General features: G+C 35.1%; 1 protein-coding gene across 1 annotated transcript in view; it reads right to left on the bottom strand.

Moving 5' to 3' along the window:
• The window catches only part of USP47 (ubiquitin specific peptidase 47), a 42,828-nt gene extending 25,626 nt beyond the window's left edge, over window positions 1-17,202 (bottom strand). Inside the window, exons 1-11 of the mRNA XM_010288223.1 lie at window positions 17,169-17,202; window positions 16,794-16,855; window positions 13,490-13,693; window positions 12,433-12,546; window positions 11,142-11,280; window positions 9,439-9,535; window positions 8,757-8,902; window positions 7,843-7,922; window positions 6,836-6,985; window positions 544-639; window positions 302-454 (exon numbers count right to left, since the gene is read on the bottom strand). Of these exons, the coding sequence (XP_010286525.1) occupies window positions 302-454; window positions 544-639; window positions 6,836-6,985; window positions 7,843-7,922; window positions 8,757-8,902; window positions 9,439-9,535; window positions 11,142-11,280; window positions 12,433-12,546; window positions 13,490-13,693; window positions 16,794-16,855; window positions 17,169-17,202 (1,275 nt within the window). The remainder of the gene's footprint in view (window positions 1-301; window positions 455-543; window positions 640-6,835; window positions 6,986-7,842; window positions 7,923-8,756; window positions 8,903-9,438; window positions 9,536-11,141; window positions 11,281-12,432; window positions 12,547-13,489; window positions 13,694-16,793; window positions 16,856-17,168) is intronic.
• Between the last annotated feature and the right edge of the window lie 3,140 nt (window positions 17,203-20,342).

Genomic DNA, 20,342 nt, shown 5'->3' on the forward strand with positions numbered 1-20,342 from the left:
AACATACGTAGAAGCTTTAAGATCTGTGCTTTTAAATCACTCGTGAAGATACAAGAAGTCAGAAACATCTTCTTATTCAAGCATGGAAACTCTATAGCGATTAGGGAACATTCTTCCTTTTCAATGTAACAAAAAATTCTCACAGACTTAAAAGCTTCAAATTAAATCATTGCAATGGCTAAAAAATATCTTATGGAGAATAATAATATCATCGTTAAAATGGGTTTATTAGACCGACATCTTAATTTTCTCAATGAGAAACTTAAAGTTAGAGACTTTTCTCTGAAACCAAGCACTTTACCTCATCTTCAACATCAATGAAGACACTCATATCTAACTCTTCAGGAAAAGTCATACGATCGTTGAGTTTAATTCTGTGCATAGTGGTATAATCGAAGTCGAATCTCTTCAGCTGTAATGTCAGCAGATACGGAAAATGCAAGAACCGCAGACCCTAAATAAAGTGAAGACAAGATTATACTACTATTGTCAGGATAGGTATTTACCAAAAGTCATTTTCGCAAATGATTTTGACAGTTTTACCTTCCTTGCATCACATTTCTTCTTACATCGTTCACAAAAATACTGATTGGGGCCATCAAGAATTTCGGGCTGAATGAAAGCATGCAGTGCTTCTTCCTAATAATAAAAAGATGTTACCTGATTTTTAAAAAGTGTTTAACTATGTAGGTATAAATCAGAATGAGAGATTTACAATAAAATTGCAAACACATACAAATTACTTCAATTAAATCTACAAGCAAAATTTGATTGACAAACTTTGGTACAGACACAGAGTTAGGAAACTATTAAGAGAAAACAACCTTTCTACCCAGCCCAAGATTAAATGGTCAAACCACAAGTTACTGCTAACCATATTCCATTCAGTATCTGATGAATTCAAATTGTCCCTTTTTTAATAAACATACAATATAAAATGACATTTACACCTGTTATCTTGCACATCACATTCAGTCACGTTTATTCAATCAACTGCTGTGAAAATGAGCTTATTTTTAACCCTGCTTTGGCCCTGTCCTCCCAGAATTTTGAGATAGTTCTTCTGTATTTCAAGAAGAGATTTTCCCAATAGATATCATCCACGAATTACCAGGGTGGGGGGAGGCAGCAGGGAAAAAATGCTACTCGGTTCCTCAGTGCCCTGCCTGAAGACAGTCTTAGTCCCACTCTACAAAGGGACTTAGGAAACTACATTTGAAGATGTTACTTCAAGTGAAAGGTGAGGAAAGGAGGGAGGGGGAATATTTGAGCTCCACTCCCAAAGTTGTGAGAGTGAGATATGGCCATCTCCTATAAAAACACAACTAGCTTCCCAGGATAAACCTTATGAAGCAACTGACCAATAAGTGGAATTTTGTTCTGTGGCAGCTGCCTAAAAGATCTGTCACTAATCCTTATATCCAGAAGCTTAATGATTTCTACTTTGCTCCTCACTATAGCAAAGAATATTCAAAATACAACCAGACTGATCATTAGTCCTCCCCCTAACATCATCTGCAACAATGACATTGTAGAGAAGTTGTATATACCTGAGAACAAACTTGTTCCAACAAAATTCACTAAGAATATTGAGGAGGATTCAGTGAACAATTTTACCCAGAGATTTTAAGTTAAAGCCTTTAACCCAATCACCTTTCAAGCCGATAGGCTTTGGGTTTCTGAACTCCAAGTGGAACCCAGAAGTTTTCTGTTCACTTATGAAGGTGAAAACAAATACCACTTGCATATTTAGACATTCAGTTTAAAGAAAAAATCAACAGAAACAATGCTTTAAAAATCATCATCTCTTATGAGTGTAGCTGTTCCCTGAACTCTGAGTAAGAGGGGACTTAACTAGGCAGAGTAAACTCACCAATTGTAACATGGCTGGCACAGAATTTAAGATTACTATCTAAACCATGTTTGATAAGTCACACTGGGAGGAAATTAAGGATACGCCAAGTTCTTCAAGAAGCCTTGAATTCTTCCCTTCTTTCTGTCTGAAAACTCAGGAAAGCAGCAAAAACAATAATAAACCAAATGTTTTAGAAAAGCTCTACTGCTGTTATAAGAGAAAGGATGTTTTTTAAAAAGGACTGTATTCCAGTTGACAACTACTCACAAATGAAAAGTGTGCCAGACTGAACACAATGACTGTACATGAAAGGCAGTCAACTCACATCACCATTTTCGGATTCAGCCAGAAAAGTCTTTCAACAGTCCTGAAATCATAGCTCTTAGGCAGAGAGACTCTCGGCAATATTTTAGTCTGAATTGAACTACTGTCTATGTATTTACTTCCTAAACACTACAGCAGTTGAGCTGCTTTTTACTCAAGGGCAACAAATAGTTAATGTTTAGTAAGATTATGCACTGAAGTGTGAGGAATCTCATTCTAAAATGTAAGAAAGAAGACTACGCAAGCTATAACCCTGCTTAAAAAGCAAGGGGAGGAAACAGATTACTGCATAAGTAGTGCCTGACTACTACTCTGCTACCTCAACTAGTTCAGGAATTAACATTCAGAACTATTTAAATAAAAGCAAAACAGTTAATAACCAACACAGAAAACATGAAATATAGAAGACATTACATAATGACCAGAGAACTCTCTCTTATGAGGCAAATGCCAGTTAAGACAATAAAAATGTATTTTCAGTGAGTAAAAAGTTGAATTCATGCAGCAACATGAATGAATGGAAATATATGAATGATGGGACATAAAATATTATGTAATGCTTACGTGGACTCATGTGATGTGCAATTTAACAATGAAACATACTATAATTTTTTACATACGGAAAAAAGTGATGATCCTTCAGACCCCCAAAAAATTAATAAAGTATTATGACATTACTCTTGGGGTTTCGCTGCTTACCACGCAGACAGCTGTGCTTTGAAAAACCTAATTAAAACTCTTGAAACTCCATTATTTTTAAGCTATATGAATATCCATGTATTTTTCAGTCCTTGTATAAGGAACATCTTTTCCTCAGGTTCATGCATTTATCTCCTCCAGTTTTCTCCTATGTAAACTTTACTCTAAAGTTAGTTCTGCTGATTAGGATTTTTCTTAATACAATTCCTATCCTAATGCAGTTCACCATTTTCTACTCTGACAGTTTAGTCAGCAAAACCAGTGATAAAGCTCCTATGCTGCACAACCTATCGCATGACATCCCCCATTTTTGTGCAACTCCACTTTTAGAGCAAATGTTACCTTTGAAGTTATCTTCGAAGAGGTTAACTATTATGTAGTCTTAGAGCTACTAAGCATTCCAACATTCTAAACACACACACAATCCAAAATATACCATAAAAGATCAATCAATAGTATGACAAAGGCTATTTAAACTTTTTTATAGTTAATAGAATCAAAACAACAACATAGGCTGAAAGAGACTTCTGGAGTCCGGGTCATCTGATCCTAACTCCCTGCTCAAAGCAGGTCCAACTTAAAGCACATTGCTCAGGGCCTTGTCCAGCCAAGTTCTGAGTATAACTAGTTTTTAATATTCTGATCATGAGATTTGTAACAGTTAGCACACTAAAATGCCATAACAAACAGTTCAAACTAATTATTGCCTGGCTAAAGATAGGCACCTAGGACGCTTCTCCACAAAAATGCATTATGATACAGTCAATAGTTTGACATGTGTCTTGCTGCAAGCATTTGTATAAAACCCATGAACAGCAGCAGTAGAACCTTTATGAAGAGTTACGCAATAAATAATTAGGCAAAACTGTTCATGGAAAAAACAGAAACTAACTGCCGTCTCAGATTTTCAGAGCTCATCTAGTTTTCCCATGTCCAAAGATTACGCTCAACTAAAACCACGAGACCTTCTTGTTACCATTCTAGCTTAAAAAAAGTAAACATCATTATCATCCATATTCTAATGGCCTTCAACAGTTTTAGTCTGGCAATGACACAACAAAGTAAGTTCACCCAGAAGTCCAAATTAATTTCTGCTGGAAAAAGGTCTACTTGTATGCATACTTACATCCACAAAAGATAAGCTAACATACAGAAGATGGTGAAAACTAACAACAATTAACAAAACAGAACTGTACTTGCTACATCTCCAGAATACTTGTATTATTACTAGCCTTCTGTTATTACAAAGCAATTCACATTGTTTTCTAGTAACATAATTTCAGCATGCCAGCTAGTTCCCCACTGCAGCCACTCTTCTCTCAGCTGTTCTTCATCTTGCAAAATTTTTGTCTTAACAATCAAAAAAAAATCTTTTTAGCTTATATTTTTAGCTAATGCTGTTAAATTCAGGCATCTTTACAAAAGATACTAGCACCTACAAAAATCACTAGGTGAACTGCTGCTCCTGTTTACCACCGTAAAATAAGCTATATATGCTATGTCTATGTTTCTACTGACCTCAAGAAAAGACTGACTCAGGTTTTTTTTAAACCATGCCATTGAACAATGCAGATAGTGTAAGTACTTTTTCAGAAACTATCTTGAGATACATACTGGCAAGATCTCAGTGCCTCCGAGATTCCCTAATGAGTTTGTAGCTATGTAGTCTTACTACATGAACTTGGGGAATGGAGTGGGGAATTGGAAAATTTCAAAATGCAAACCTTAAAAACATACTGAAGGATTTCAGAATTACTTCATATTAGAACATAAAGAAAGCATAACATTATTCTTCCCAGTTCTTCAACGTTCCCATATATTTAAGAAGCAATATATATATAGATAGATAGATAGATGCAACATTCCAGGTATCTACATTTTTTTGGTAGTACACAATGTCGAACAGTGGGATAATACACTTTATGTGTCATTCTACAGATTAACCTTACTTAAAGCTCATACATCCATTCTCTCTTATTAGAAAGTAATGGAAAATCACTTACCTCTAACTAGAGTTCTTTGAAGGTAGTATCCTCCTTAGATCCCCTATCTTGGGTTGTGTCGCCTGCTGCAAGTTCCCTCAGGAGCTGACTAGCAAGGTCTAAAAAGTTTTACATTCCCTTCTATAAGCCCTATTAGCGCATGTGTGAAGTTTTTGATCTCTCATACCCTTTTACCTACGCCTACTATATCACCATCATCTATGGATCAATGGAGGATACTACCTTCAGAGAATTCCATTTAGAAACAGGCGATTTTTCCCTTCTCCAAAAGCAAGTATCCTCCATCTCTCCCCACTGTTGAAGACTACAAAACTAAAAATTACATCTGCTATAATACAAATGCAGGGAGGAGAATCAACTGAATATAATCAGAATACGAATTAAAAAAGCTCAAAAATTGAAGTATCAGTACAAATTGCAACCATGTAACTCTGTGTAGTAAAAATCTTAAAGCTATTTTCCTCAATGTAGTAAACCCAGTAAATGTTGATTTACAGGAGAAGTATCAAATACTGCTAAAAGTAATCTGATATTTAACTTCGTAATTGTCCAAGCTTTCTGTGTTTTTACAAATATACAATGTCTCTTTTTTAAGCATTTGACTATAGACTTCTCTACAAAAGAAAAAAAATTCAATTTGAGACACATGTACAATGCATTGTTAAATGCGGAATACAACTACATGGACTGAATTGTTTTCACTGCTTTAATAGATCAGAAAAATCTCATCATTGAATAAAAACTACAGCAAAGCATTTGTTTTTGGAAGTATTGCTAGAAATCAGTTTTAAATGGTGAAAAGGGAAGCCATCTACATAAAACATCAATCTGTATCAATGGAATGGCAGCTCAAAATACAGCTTCAATTAGCTGGATAGTTCTAAAAATTTTAATGCAATATTAAAAAGAATTCAAAGGACTTTAACTTGAATCCTTTTGTGAGATCAATGTCCCTCATCTTTACTCCTTCTCAAGATCAGTATTTAAAGTTTTAAAATATGAAGTACTTTGGACATACACTGCAGTTTAGCCTAATTCTAACAAATCTTAACAGAATTACTGTTAAGAACTACAAACTATTAGTGCTTAAAAAATATTGTCAGCATACTAAATCCAAAAGGAAAAGCACTTTACAGAGAATAAATAATCCTGGTAAGCCAATTACACAACAAGTGTTTGTTTAAAACAACCTTTACTGAAAGACTTGTTTTATTTATTCTTATTTTTTCTTACAATTTCATCCATGGTACAGGTATTTTAAGCCACAACAGTGGAATTTCACAATTTGTAATCACTTCTTTTTAGGGGGGTGGAAAAAATAAAACAAAAAAAACCTTCCACAGATTTACTAAGGAATATATATGCTTGCCAACATCAGTAATGCTGGAGCAAAAGTGACCAAGAACACTGATGTACGATAGCATTTTTTATCATCATCACATCGCTTGTTAAAAGCATATGGTATTTAAGAAGTGAACTTTAAAAAGCACAGCAACAACATGGCAATTAAACTAAAAGTTCTGAGCCAGCGTTCTGTTCTTTCACTAAGATTTTCAACAACGCTATGAAAATTTAGCAGATGTATCAATAAAGATAACAACCCAAATAAAACTTAAGTGATCTCATAAAAATATCTCGGGTGAAAGCTGAAGATTTTATCAGGAAGAAAATAATTTATTACTGCAGCCCTAAGGCAATAAAGTTGCATTTCCCCTCCCCTTATACATGCACCAGTAGGACTCATTGAAGGGCAAAAGAAAAAACAAAACAAAAAATAAACCAAAAAGCCAAAAAAAAATCTTCTAGAACTTGCTAGCTGGTTCACTGCACAAAGACGAACACCCCAAGATGGAGTATCTAGGATGATACTTACCATGTAACAAATTATACCACTGTCGCATTATGTATTCTATGTGTGTATGGATGCACTATTAGTCAGCATAATAGTACACACCACGCTAGCAAACGCCTGGTTGGAGCCATACGGCCGGATGACCAAAGGAATATCCAGGTAAGTGTCAATTCTCCAGCCTTCATAGCCACATTCTAGACATCTTACATAGTCCTTCAGTTTGCCTTGATATAGTTGATTTATAAGATCGGCCTGAAACAAACAGATATTCAACAGAGCTTTAAACAAATGAAACAGAATATATTTTTTCTTTCTTTGTTTTGCAAGAAAATACCTTTAATTAAGTCTTAATTGCATAGCTACACATTTAGAATATCATTCCCCAGCAGCACATCCACCTCTTGATTTCTTGTTTTTCCCTAGTCCACCACTGCACAAAACAAGTATCAAATGAGCTTCTCAAATCATGTTATATAAGCTTCACCCTGTCTTTATGGTCATGTCTTAAGAGTGACTACAAAGGTACCAAAATTGAAGTCTATGTTTTAAAAAGAAGCCTGATCTTGCAGATATCATTAACAGATTGATACTGCAAGTCCTTCCCTGTGTCTCCAGAGGTAGGTGCAGAAAAATAAAAAAAGTTTGCCTATCTACAAATCTGAAAATTGGCCTACAACAAATTGGCTGCTTATCAGAACATAGCATGGGTTATGAATATATTCCTAACTTTCTCCTACGTTAGAAGAGTGGGCTTGAACTTCAAGAGCTTGCAATGTAGCTTAATAAATACTGTCACAGCGAGGAAGCTTATCACAGGAGTTACACAATCAACTTTCTGTGCTTGAAATAAAGACCAAGTATCCCGAGTTCAGAATAGTCCACTTTTAACTGGGCAAGGAAAACATCAAGCAATACACTCCTGAAAGGCATACATTATAGTGCCTTTACTACTGCATCAAACAAGAAAACTGGCAGCCATTGCAGACTTTGAATAACCTGATATTTAAAATTCCGTTAACATTTTTCACAATCGTCCTTCAAAAAACAGAACAAAACCCACAGCAATACCACACTGCTTAATGAACAGAAGAAAGTTATTATACACTTACCTGTTCTGTTTGCTTCCATTTCTGCTCCAAAGCATCAAACATGACTCTACAAAGCTCCTGTACATCATGTTGCTGCCATGCTGTTAGAAATTGAAATTCATCTTAATTAAAACAATTAGCCCCAATACTAACTGTAGCCTGAGAACACTTCCTAAAAAGCTAGAAATTTGTTTAAGTCTGTACCCATTATTTACAATATTATTCACTATTGGGCCAGTGTTCAATTCCACAAGCAGCTGCCTCTCAAGTTAAGTCAGAAAAATAAGCAGCCAGCTTGCTCACAACGTTTATGCATAGACAAGAATTGCAAGAATATGTAAAAAATACAGAAATGCTAATATGCACTGTTATAAAATAAACTGGTTCTGACATTTCCCACTTTGTGCTGATTCTCTAAAAGTCCATTTTCAACTCCTTATCATCATGTGATTACTCCATGGAAAAATCACCAGGTTATGGAGCAAAATTACACTACACAAATGTCAAAAAGACAAATACAGTGTTTGATTTTATGGAGTTATTGAAATTATTTTCTACTTAAGTGGAACATGTGCATTTGACATCTGTGATTCAAAATAGATGAAAGTTTCTCAGAAAAAGCTACTTCTTTAGAAACAATTAACAGCTGTAACATTGCTTAATTACAAAGATATAATGCTTTTTTTTAACAGCCTAAAACTCACAGATGTAATTTATTAAAACACAAAAACCACCCAAAAAAACCAAACAAAAAACCACCCCACCAAAACACACTCCACAAAGTATGCATTCAGGCTATTTTGTTTCCATTGAAACAAAGTGGATTCTAATTATTATTTTTAATTATTCTGGTATTTTTCCTCATTGACAGCAGTTCAGGCCCCTAACAGGCAGCTGCTGAAGCATATCACACAAGCTTAATAGCTGCATATTACCCTCACTACTATCCCATCCAAAACTCCGTGTAACATCTGTTGTTTCAATTGCTCTTTTTTTGCTGGTCTGCAGTAAAACAAATAGTCTTTGAAGCTGGTAGGGGATACTTGTCACAGGATCCTCTTCAGATTCTTCAAATTCCCATCTATTCATAACACAAGATATTTGAAAAAATGCTTTAAAAACATTACTCAAAAAGGTATTTAAATCAGCATTTATTACATTTCAAGAGGTCTGCCATATTGCCGAGGCTACCTGAAGCTCTGTTTCTTAGCAAAAGTCAAATGGAATTGATCTCCATTTCTACAGTAAATGACAATACTATTCCTTAAATGTACAAACCTAACGCAAACAAATGAAATAATTTTTAAGCCATTCACTGCACAAATACAGACAGACACTGCACTTAATTTCAAGTTTGTTACTAAGTTGGATGCTTTCAAGATGGGGCAAATTCTTTAAAAAGCTCATCCATGCCACAACCAACAACATATCTTAGTATTTTACTAAAAATCTAAAGCTTTTAAGCAGATATAATTTATAATAGTCTATCCATCTTGACTTCCAAGTATGCTTTTCAGTATCCAAACATGGAAATTTTGACAGGAGGAATTCAAAAGGGTCTCCTACCAATATATACCGGGACAAATTTAAGAACAGGTTTTGATTATATATACTCACTTATATAATGCATTTCTAAATTCAGGAGTCATGAAAAGTGTTTGTAGAAGGCTGTTCAAGTAGCAAGTCATTGCTTGATTCACTAGCCCCACATAACCTAAAAATACAAGAATGAGATGGAAGCAACACAAAAAGATGGGAAATCACTTTAAGGGTTAAAACATTTGACAAGAAAACAATTCTGTGATAATGTTTATTTAAGAACTTCATCCAGCTGTTGTCATTTGTTGTTATTTGCACTGTAAAAATTGAGGGAATATTACAATTGCTCATTTCTGAGAGCAAGAGAATAATAGTTTACACAACAGAAGTAACTTCCCTGAATGACACAAAGCTATTTTAGTGATCATGAATTATATCTTACAATAATAACCAATATTTAATGCTAAATACGGCACCAATTGGGATGTGAGTAATCATAAATATTTTAATAGTTGATTTAAATATTTTACATAAGAATCTAGAATTTAAGAAACATTGTGTACTAGCTTACTTATTACCTGTCAACAAAAAATACTCTAGCTATAATGTAAATATAATTTGTATCTGCATTGGTTTGTACTATCATCTCAGAACTATTAAAAAAAAAAAATCTAAAGTGCTCATGCACATGTCTATTCCAAAACCTTCTCCCATATTAACCAGTTAAAACAGCTACTAAAAATCAGTGTCATTTTTATTAGCTGAAAAGGGAATTATTTACTTATAATTCATCTGTCATTTTCAGGTGTTCTCCAAAATATATAATATTAACAAGTTGATAAGCAAGCAGCATATACTGAAGTGTATATAAAGGGTAATAAAGAAATTAAATACTTAAAGTGTAATAAAGAAATTAAACATGCCTATTAATACTCTGAAGCTCTCAGAAAGTATGAAAAAAAAAATCTCAGTTCCCTACTAGTGAAAAGGCAGCTAGTCCATGCATAACACAGGCATCCTCTCTGAAGAGACTGAGTTAGAACATGTGTATTTTATTTATTACCCTATACAGACCATCTTTTCATAGCTATATTAAATAAAAAAAGGTATTTGGCAGATAAACTTTCTCATCTCAAAAAAGTTTTTGAACATGCATGAATTGGTGTAATATGAACGTCCTTTGTGTCTGCTCAACAAATTTAGTATCAGGAGTTTGTCTCATTACTGAGCTATAACTTGCTATCTCCTCCTGCTCCCCTGTGCAGCAAAGGCACCCAGCCAGCCTCCCTTCCAGAGGGAGCCAGGCAGCAGGAGATGAACCTCGGGGAATCACAATGCAGGCAGAGAAACTGCAACCAGGGGCTACAGAAAGAAGACTTCAGTTAACAGCTGGTGTGCAGAGATTTGGCAACAGCCCCTCTGTAACAGAGTTTCAAGTACTCATTAAGCTGAGAGTGAACACACAGCTTGACTGAGGACTTTTTGGTAATACAATCCTGACTACTCAATTAGGGACACAGTAGCTGATTAATACTTCAAAGGAGGGCCCCTGACAGATTTTGAATTGCACTGTCACAAGTAAGAAAAGAATGGGATACAGCTCTTCTGTTCCCCAAAGTGGTGTGAGAATATTGTAGAAAACATGCTGGAAAATGTAGTTAGTGATATGGGGTTTTTTAAATAACTTGAAATTTATTTCAAAAATCTTGAAGTGCTGCTATTTGAAAATACGCTAAAATAATTACAAATTAGCATTGCCTTTACAAGAGAGAACACTATACCTGTCTCCGATTTGCTCAGGACTGAAGAGTAAGAGTAGCTTTGACTGACATAGTCATTGGTACAGCCAACAGAGCCTTCTCTTGGAAGAGGGCCTATAAACCTGTCTTGTGCGCTGTCATCTGTTGTACCCGACTCCTCCTAAAAACATAAATATGCTAATTTTATGCAAAAATAAGACATCAAATTTTTACTGAAGCATCTACAAGTTTTACTACTTCCTCTTGTGCTAAGAAATCAATTTTGCTAGTGTATGACACAAATCTTACAAAATTGCAAATATACAGTTGCTTGAGCAACTTTGTGCCCTCTGAATTCTCAACCACTTGAGAAATCGTTCTTTGCATTAGTGGAAGAAAATGCCCTTTAGAGTACTGTATAATCAAATATAGTACCATAATGCATACAACAAGCCAGTTTGCAGTTTAGCATCTCGTGTATCTCAAGTTTTCTGCACTGAAATACAGAATGACATTTTTCTTTTTCTTCAGGTATAAAAATTACAGTTCAATATTCTGTCAGAATCACCCTCACATTCTGATCTTGTGCACAATTATTTAAACATGGCAAGGTGCGTGTGTCCCCTTTCATATAATTATGGCCACAACAAAGGCTAAGTAGGCCAGCATTATGCTAACATGAGCACTGAGTAATAAATCTCAATATATCACTAGTCTATCCAATCCCTGATGTGAATAAACTGCAGCTGTGTTTACTTTTCACTGCAACAAATATTTGGGAAATAGGAAATTTCAATATTTTGTTATGGCAGACCATTGCTTCTAGCAACACAGAAAACTCTTCTTTTATACATGTATTTTTTTTTCCCTTAAAGGTAAATTTCGCAGTAGGTAACTGCTGTTGATACAGGACTGCCATTTCTGAGAATTCTGTCAGAGTGGCCTAATAGTTGCTTTCAAACACACAGAGGAAAAGGATTAGGTATGTGATTAAACCTGTATTGTTAAGACTTATCTCTAGACATGTCAGAGATAATTAATTATATAACCTTAGGAAACTACTCACAGCAAAGCATTACATAAATATTTGCCAAGCATGAGTAATAACTGACAGCAAATCATTACTAATGGAATTGGTCCTACTCAGGAGAAACCTAGAAGTGTAACATAGTAGTCTAAAAGTCTGTTGAGAAGGCTCCTGAAGAAGCTTATTGTATGAAATATACAGGCCAATTTTATTTCATTTTCTGATCTCACAAGAGCAATACACAGAAGATACACCTCTCTCCCCCCAACACTATAGCTTATATAGCTGAGCGAAGATTTTGCTTACCGGCATTATATGAGGCTGCTCACCATCTTTGTCTGTCAAATGAAGAAAGTTCTTCTTGCCTGGCTCAAAACCAGCATCAAGAATAGTTCTGTCACTGTTCTGATCTATTGGAGTCTGCTAAAAAAAAGCAAAACCAAAAAACTGACACTTTTAAAAAAACCCAAAAAACCCCCCACAAACCCAGATCTATACACAATTAACAGATTCCATTCATTGCTTGAGGTAGCTTCTGACACACTAAGGTGAAATCAAAATAAGTAATTATCCAGTATAAACAAAACATACTCATCATTAATACTGAAAGAACTTGGGAACAGTTTAAGAAACAGTGTAAATTAAGTATTACAGTACAATTCAACACTTAGAAGTTGCTTAATTTATTCAGGAGTCAAGACACTGGTCTACAAGTTTCTTGGAGAACATCAAATCATCTAGTGTCCTACACAGCTTCCATACACTTTTTTTTTAAGGGGAGGGAAAGAAGTTCAGCAAGCATAAACATGACCTGAAATAAACTAATATCTATTTCTTAAGGAATCTTATGAAGTTTTCTAGGTACATCTATAGAAATAATATTAACTAAGACCAACACTGATTTACAATAAAGCACAGAAGTGACATTAACCATATTTTTTGTATATAATAAATTCAGTTATGTGTAAGAAACATGGGAAGTGACTACACAGCATGCTTCTGTTGAGAACAAGCATTTCTCAAACAAGACCACGGGAAACAGAGATTAATTATCATGGGTATTATTATTAAAAATACTGATAATGAAAACTAGCATTACATATCTCAGTGATCATATTAGTTTCTTTTGTTTAATGATTAAATGCATATATCAATTAAGAGCACATTTTGAGACTAAAACATAGACATAATACAAAATAAAATTCAGCCAAATCAAAATAGTGGTGTCAGTCCGCTCTGGTGCGCCTACTACAGATTTTTACAGGAATTAAATGAGCACTTGGCAATACAGATAGCACTTTTGTGTAAGTTGAGGATTTAAATGTTTGCTATCAAGAGGAAAAGAAGTGCACTTTTGCCATACCGTATCAGTTACACTATCTCCATTTCCCCACACTAAATCAAAAGTTCCATTCACATAGCCCACTTTTGAAGCCACATCTTCAAACAGCCTTTTAAGTTGTGTGGAGGCTGGCAGGTTCAAGGTAACACGCTCATTCACTGTCTTGGAATTTGTGGTATCTTGTATTATACACAGCACCCTGGGTTCCTCAGCAGCACTTTCCACCTGAAATGACAGCAGGCAACAATTCATGAGTAAAGCCAAGAACACTTTGGAGTTTAACTGGAAAAACAAAACACAACTTTGCGAGTAAGATGTGGTATACTTTCAAAACCTAAGGATCCTAAAACTGGAGTTTATTTTTGAAAGCAAGAATAAGAAAATTAAGAACCTTCCAGTTTTGGAAAACCAATGTAAAAACAAGCTCCATTTTTAGAGAACTAGAAGGAATTTGGACGGTTGCATCATCATGTAGAAAGATAAACTGCTCAAGTTCTGCACAGAATTTCAGCCTGTAAGCAGATAGGAGACTGCTTCAAATCAGGAACAGACTTTCAAATCACCACTTCAAGCTCACATTTTGCTTTGACATGATCATAAATCCTGCTGAGGTAGAAGTATACCTTTTCTGATTTTTAGGAATGCAACCCAGAAAATCTGCAAGCTTCCAAATAATCTTGGAAGCTGACCATTAAAGAGGAAGTTTCATAATCAAGCCACTAACTTTCTTCTGCTAAATCCACCACTGCATGAGTCACAGGAGAAATTTTTCCGCCTGAACAGAGTAAGAAAATTAACATTGCCAAACGGCTACTAGTCAAAGTACAGATACTTTTAACAGAAACTTCAATGTATCTGAAATCAGAAAAATAGAAATCTTGAATGAAGGTGGCAATGAAATAGCAATAAGCCAAGAAAATAGCATTTTCCCAATGCTTTCCAACACTGAAAACCCAGAAAGTCAAAGACCTAAGCACAAGCAATTAATTCTCTCAATTATCTGAAGTTGTAGAACAGTAAGAAACAACTAGTATTTAAATACAGGTCACACAAGAAAGCCTCAGGTCAGTAAAAGGAGTAATTAGTCCCCAAGGACTCAGCCTTATGAACTTGTAACACACAGAAAGCATTAGTAATGCATGTCAGAGCACCCAAATCTCAGCCCGTGGCTAAAGGGAACATCATCTACAAAGGCAAAAAGATACATGCAGTACTATCACAATTTTGGGTGGATAAACACATTAATAAATAGCAAGAACTCTGTTCACGCTAATACCGTCAGCCATGTCACAAGCATCTTCTAGAGAATAAAGAACTACAAAGAAGATCCAAACAACTTCAGCATCCCTTGAATTTCTACAAAACCAGCCTCACAACACAGATCACCACCACCAAAGTGGTAGCCCGTTATGAGAGCGCTTACATCATCAAAACTTTTAAAAAGGAACAGAAACATCTTAGCTGATGCTGCATCCCTTCATTTTACAAAATTTCAAGATCAGCTGACAGTCTTCACGCAACTATAAAATAAAGTGTTAGCTGACTGCAGTACCTATTCCTATCATTATCAGAAAAATGATGACCCCCCCATCTGTATTACATTAGTTGGCTGTAGACTGTGATTTTCTTCAAAGTCCAATTTCACTAAGCTTATCAAATGTAAGCTCCTGTGTGGAAATTTTCATTAACTGCATGCTCAAAAAGATACAAGGCACCATTTCCAGCAAATCTGCACCACTTCATCTTCATACGTTTAATCTTTACTGGAGAATTTTAGGTTCATGAGCTACTTTGCAAGAAGACAGGAAGAACTATTCTTCTGAAACATTAACTGCACATTAAGAATAAAATACAATTTAGAAGTCAAAGTAATTTTGACATATTATAGCCTCACTTTCACCCATAGCACCAAGACACACAGGACTGCATTTTGAGTAGACTAAAATTAAATTTCACCAGTGATTACTTCTCCTGGATTCTCTCATTTAACTTTCCCAGCACAGTTTCATTCTTCAATTTTTAGTTTTTCTTTTTTTGGCTAAACAACAAGCACACAATTTGTCTCTTTCATTGTGTGGTTACAAAACAGAAGATGAAGCTTGTTCAGTGGTCTACTTTCTTGATTCTTCTGTAGAAGATGAGCAGCAGCTAAAATCCAACAAACTAATAAGATCAACCTACACTTATGGCCCAGATTCCCCATCAATGGCAGAGGCTTGCTCTGGCTGGAAGGCCACTCTCTTCTATAGAACAGTGCAGAGAGGTTAAGAGGCATTTCTGGCTTCACCTAGGAAAATGTAAATTAACTCAGATTTAATGATTCCCAAAGTAACTCCATACTGATCCTACAACTTGACCTGCTACTGTATATGAGCAGGTCAGGAACAGAAGTTATCCACTGGAAACTCAAATTCCTTGTTCTCCTATTGCCTTTACATAACCAACACCTTAACTCTCCTCCTCTCTGCAGAAGATACCTATAAATTTAACTCCTACTCACTTTCTCCAGTACCTTTGATAGTGAATCAGTTGTCACTTACATTGGAATTGCTACTGAAAATAATTAGACACACAGTATCTGACGGATGGAAATAACATTAAGCAAACAAATTATAGAAGATTACAGAAGATTTGCTAGTCGGGTTGCTGGATGTTCCATGTCCAACAAATCCTCTCTTCCTTGTTCACAGATGTAATTCTGACAGACTGAGTTTTAATTTAATTCAAGAGTTAGTATAGCAAAGGGTATTAATTCAAGAGTTAGTATAGCAAAGGGTATTAAGCCATCATTCGCACTGCCACTGCTTCAAGTTGTTCATAGTAAATAGATAAAGCAAAAATAACCTCAGTCCAACTCTACCCATGGCAAGCATTCACATACACCATCTAAACTATCAGACAACAATGCAAACATCTCGTTGGCAGCCACGTTACTATAAAAATAGTGTAAAAGGCAATACTGGCCAGCAATAGGCTTCTAAACTATTTTGACAGGCTGTTACCAAACTGAGTCCACGAAGTAAACATAAAACTTAATTTTAATAATTACATAATCTGATATGACAGCTACACAATTCCATTTTTTTTTAACGAAAAGCTAAAGGGCCAAAAACTCACACACCAGTGTAAAAGCATGTAAACACATACTCAGTTTGAGGCTTCTACTGTTAAGACTGCACTTAACATGTCCATAATCTTTGTATTTGAGAACATGCACAAAATTTCAACAGGTCGTGCTCATGTTAAGAAATAAATAAAAGCTACAGCACCATGCTGTTACTATGTATCGTGGTTATCATTTGATAAGTTGATTTCATCTGTCTACCTGTGAAAATTTCTTCTTCATTTCAGCAAAGATACTTTGTCTGCAACTCCAAAACATATCCTATAGTGTATAAAAACAAAATTAACAAGTCATAATTCTTAAAAATAGTAAATTTGACTTTTTTTATAAAGTCAGTTTTCTAGTATAAGTAAAAGATTATCACCGATTATCGCAACCACCATTCACAGAATAACTTTAAAATGAACAGCTTCCAAATATTGTAACAAGTTCTCTATTAACAAGAAATTCAGTGCACACGATTTTAACATTTAAATCATCATAGGAGCAGGGTTACATAAAATGTTAGCTCAGATGTAATACGTAACAGACTACATTTCATAAAGTAAGAAAAGAAACAAGTGGGTAACAACCATTCTGGATATAAATTCATACTAACAAATTCCTTCATTATAGTAAAAAAAACCCTCCAGAGACAGGTAAACATTTTACCTCAAATGGCTCAAGTGCAAGATTAGCATATAACCCTGTAATTCAGTTTATTATTGCATTTATAAATTATGAAGCTATCCAGTTTCATATGAAACTGCTCCTTCATGTCTGAATTATTTCCTGTAGGAAAGCTTTTATTAATATGAACCCATTTTTAACTATTCAGATGAAGTTAACAATGAGGTGGAGTTACTGACTTTTCTTATTCCCAACACTTAAAAAGAAAGCCTGCCTTAGGACCTCTGTGTACCATCAAATATGTAACAATAAAAAGTACTGGTTTTTGACTATGGACAAGCATCAAAATTAACTAGTTTCTGAATCTGAAGCATTGCACTGTTTATTTTTCCAGAAAGGAAAATCAGGAAGTGAGAATGAAGATGCTAATAACATCACTGCTTTTTTCCAAATTTCTTCAACTGCACCCTCAGTCAGGATTATCAAAACATAAAATACTGGCATAATCTTTATTGACGTGCCCTATTTGCCCCACCAAATGACCTACAAAAATAGCCCAAATTAGACCACTGCATTTAACTTCAGCGGGATGACACATAAGGCGAGATTTCTTTCTTTACATACAGAGAACTGAGGGTCCAGTTTTGAAGTTTTAATAATCCAAGATTATCAATTGTATCCAGCAACTGTTTTCTTTACACACCAGTTTATAATTTCAGATTTGACAGAGGTTTTAAAAATAAAAAACACAATAGAAAACAAACATCACTACAATTTAAATGTTTTGTTGCTTACTAGTTTTACCTGCTCTCAATTGAAAGTTTTGCTGAAGTGACTTAAAGGTTAGAGTCCCCAAAGCATAATTTTGAAACTGCTGATTTAAAACAGTATGATAGTCATCAGTATATATTGCCCTGTGCTGAAGACTTAAGTCTGTCAATTTTCCTCTTAATTGGTGTCTCCAAAGAGCCCTAACTTTAGCCTGAATTCCTTTTCTCCAGAGAGAGGCAAGTTAAGTCCAGTATACACAGGGCATGTATAATTTTCTAGTGCACTGGTACGTGCAGTAAGGCTCCAGGCATTACCTGACCTGGACAGAAATATCTACAGGTTGCTTCTTTTGTAAGAATGCTCTTATGCTGTGTTCTCAGCTCTTGATTTCTCAGTAAAGGACTGCTGAAAGATTCTCAAGAGTTATTTCACTCTGAACAAATTCTGAATAGCAAAAGGTGATTTTTCAATATTCCATATAACACATGAAACAAACAAAATTTACAAAGTATACTGTTTATATGATGTTCAGGAATTTCAGAAGTAACTAAGAGCTGTCAGCTGCTCTGACACAACAACTCACAAAATCACACAGATGTGTCAATCTTTCAAATGCAACATTCCCTACTTCTCAATTACATAATTCACTCTACGAATATATTTTTAATAACCACTAGTTCAACTCTACATTTTACAGAAAAGCTGCTTTTACCATGGAAATTTATGCTTTAAAGTACAACTAAGAGAACAAGATCATACTATAAAGTTGCCTAAATTTTACCCTGAAAAATAACGACTTAAATTCACCAAACCATTCATTTATTACATCTCACAAAATACGAGCATAGTAACTACATAGCTCAGGGGTTTCAAACCAACGTACACATGGTATTCACTGTTACATACAAAAATATGCTACTGCCTTTTCCCCAGAAGAGATAAGAGAAACTCCTCAGCAGCAAGCACATCTACTCTGTACTTGTGAGAAGTCCTCAAAGCTACATGTCGCTACTTTGCCATACCATAACATAGTATGCACACCATTGGTAGCTTAGTAAAATTTTAAGTTGCAGACCCTCAATTGCATAAGCATCTAAAAAGGCAAATGCAGACTGCTACTTAAGGCTACGACTTACAAAACCATCCTATGATTATTTTACCACAGAAGTCCTCTCAAGCTAACATTTTGGTCAATAAATATTTGAAACTGTAATTTCAAATGTTAACCTTTTACAAATATTGAAACACTGACACTTTCACCCTAAGTCACTCCATCCTATACACTTGCATTTCTAGAAAGGCGATGACATTCCCAAACCTGCCTGTAGAAAACTTCTGACTATGTATTAGACCAGACTTGCAAAAGACTCTTTATAATACAAACATGCAACCGACACGCAGGTCTGACATGGGTGGACATTCTAGAGCACCATTCTACATAAGCATTTACCCCATGTACCTTTCTAAAAAATATTTCACCTTTTTTACATGAAAGATCTGCATCTGTAAGTTGCAGGGTATAAAGCACATTGTAGCACTGAAGTAATTCAAGCTGTAATTCTGTATATACTAACAAAGGAAGCATTGTTATTAGTGCCATCTGTAAGAATGAGACATTAGCTTTGACCATACAGGTTCTGTATTTGTTAAAAATAGAGAAACAAAAAAATTACAGTGTTACTAGATCTGTCAAAACAATATTCAAATGCAAAACTGTAGTGGTTTTAACACTGCATTTAGATGTGGCTTGCTATTTTTCAGCTTTGAACCACTGAGTTCATTAAAATTCTACAGCAGCATTTTACTAGCCTTATGAGGCCAAACCAACACAAACCTTTTATTTTTGAAATGACAGAAGATTCTCCCAAAATTTTATCTCCTGCCTCAGTTCTTTTACAAAATTATTTTCAGAGATTGAAAGTGATACCTAAAGCTAAGCACAACCTTCATGTAGATTCTACCCAACATTTCCAAATTCCAGTATCTCCAATAGGCAAAAATATTGACAGCATGAATCAGTAAGTTTCAGGTCAAGAGTTTAAGTAACAGATGTGTGAAGTTTGACTGCCAAGTAAAGTTAATAGCCTACTGAGACTTAAAATGAGTTCTACATGTCCACACCCTATAAATAATTCTCACAAATCACTGCAATACAGTGGAAAGGCAAAGAGATCAGCAGCAAGCAGAAAAGGCAGACATCATGCTTACATTCACAAAATTACTTGGATGATTAAGCCTAAAACAGCAATTCTCAAACTTCATGTAGCTTCAGCAACTTAAGACTACCATATGAAACAGACACAAGTGACTACTGCCTATCACATTACTGCTGGTCAAACTTTGGGGTGTACATTCCAACTTTGTGTAAGT

The sequence above is a fragment of the Phaethon lepturus genome, unplaced genomic scaffold (assembly GCF_000687285.1).
Source record: "Phaethon lepturus isolate BGI_N335 unplaced genomic scaffold, ASM68728v1 scaffold17990, whole genome shotgun sequence".
Taxonomy (NCBI): domain Eukaryota; kingdom Metazoa; phylum Chordata; class Aves; order Phaethontiformes; family Phaethontidae; genus Phaethon; species Phaethon lepturus.